At 60.1% G+C, this 223-nt stretch overlaps 1 protein-coding gene across 1 annotated transcript in view; it reads left to right on the top strand.

Moving 5' to 3' along the window:
- Window positions 1-45: 45 nt before the first annotated feature.
- OLFML3 (olfactomedin-like 3) overlaps window positions 46-223 on the top strand; it is a gene marked incomplete at its 5' end in the record, with an annotated part of 1,079 nt that continues 901 nt past the window's right edge. The window contains one exon of the mRNA XM_009874064.1: window positions 46-223. Coding sequence (XP_009872366.1) covers window positions 46-223 — 178 coding nt within the window.

The raw sequence follows: 223 nt of genomic DNA, 5'->3' as shown, positions 1-223 counted from the left end.
GGCCCGGGTGGCTTCCACACCCTCATGGCTTCCCCACTCCTGCAGACTGCAGCGACACCATCGCAAGTGTCAGAGCCATGAAGATCCTGAAGCGTTTTGGCAGCACCTCGGGGCTCTGGACCAAGGATGCTGCAGGGAACTCCGAGAAGATCTACGTCTTCGATGGTACTGCCAACGACACGGTGTACGTCTTCCCCCGCATGCGGGAGCTCACCCTCTTTCC

This window comes from Apaloderma vittatum, unplaced genomic scaffold (assembly GCF_000703405.1).
Source record: "Apaloderma vittatum isolate BGI_N311 unplaced genomic scaffold, ASM70340v1 scaffold31777, whole genome shotgun sequence".
Classification (NCBI taxonomy): Eukaryota; Metazoa; Chordata; class Aves; order Trogoniformes; family Trogonidae; genus Apaloderma; species Apaloderma vittatum.
The sequence above is the reverse complement of the archived record's forward strand: the minus strand, read 5'-3'. Positions and strand labels throughout refer to the sequence as shown.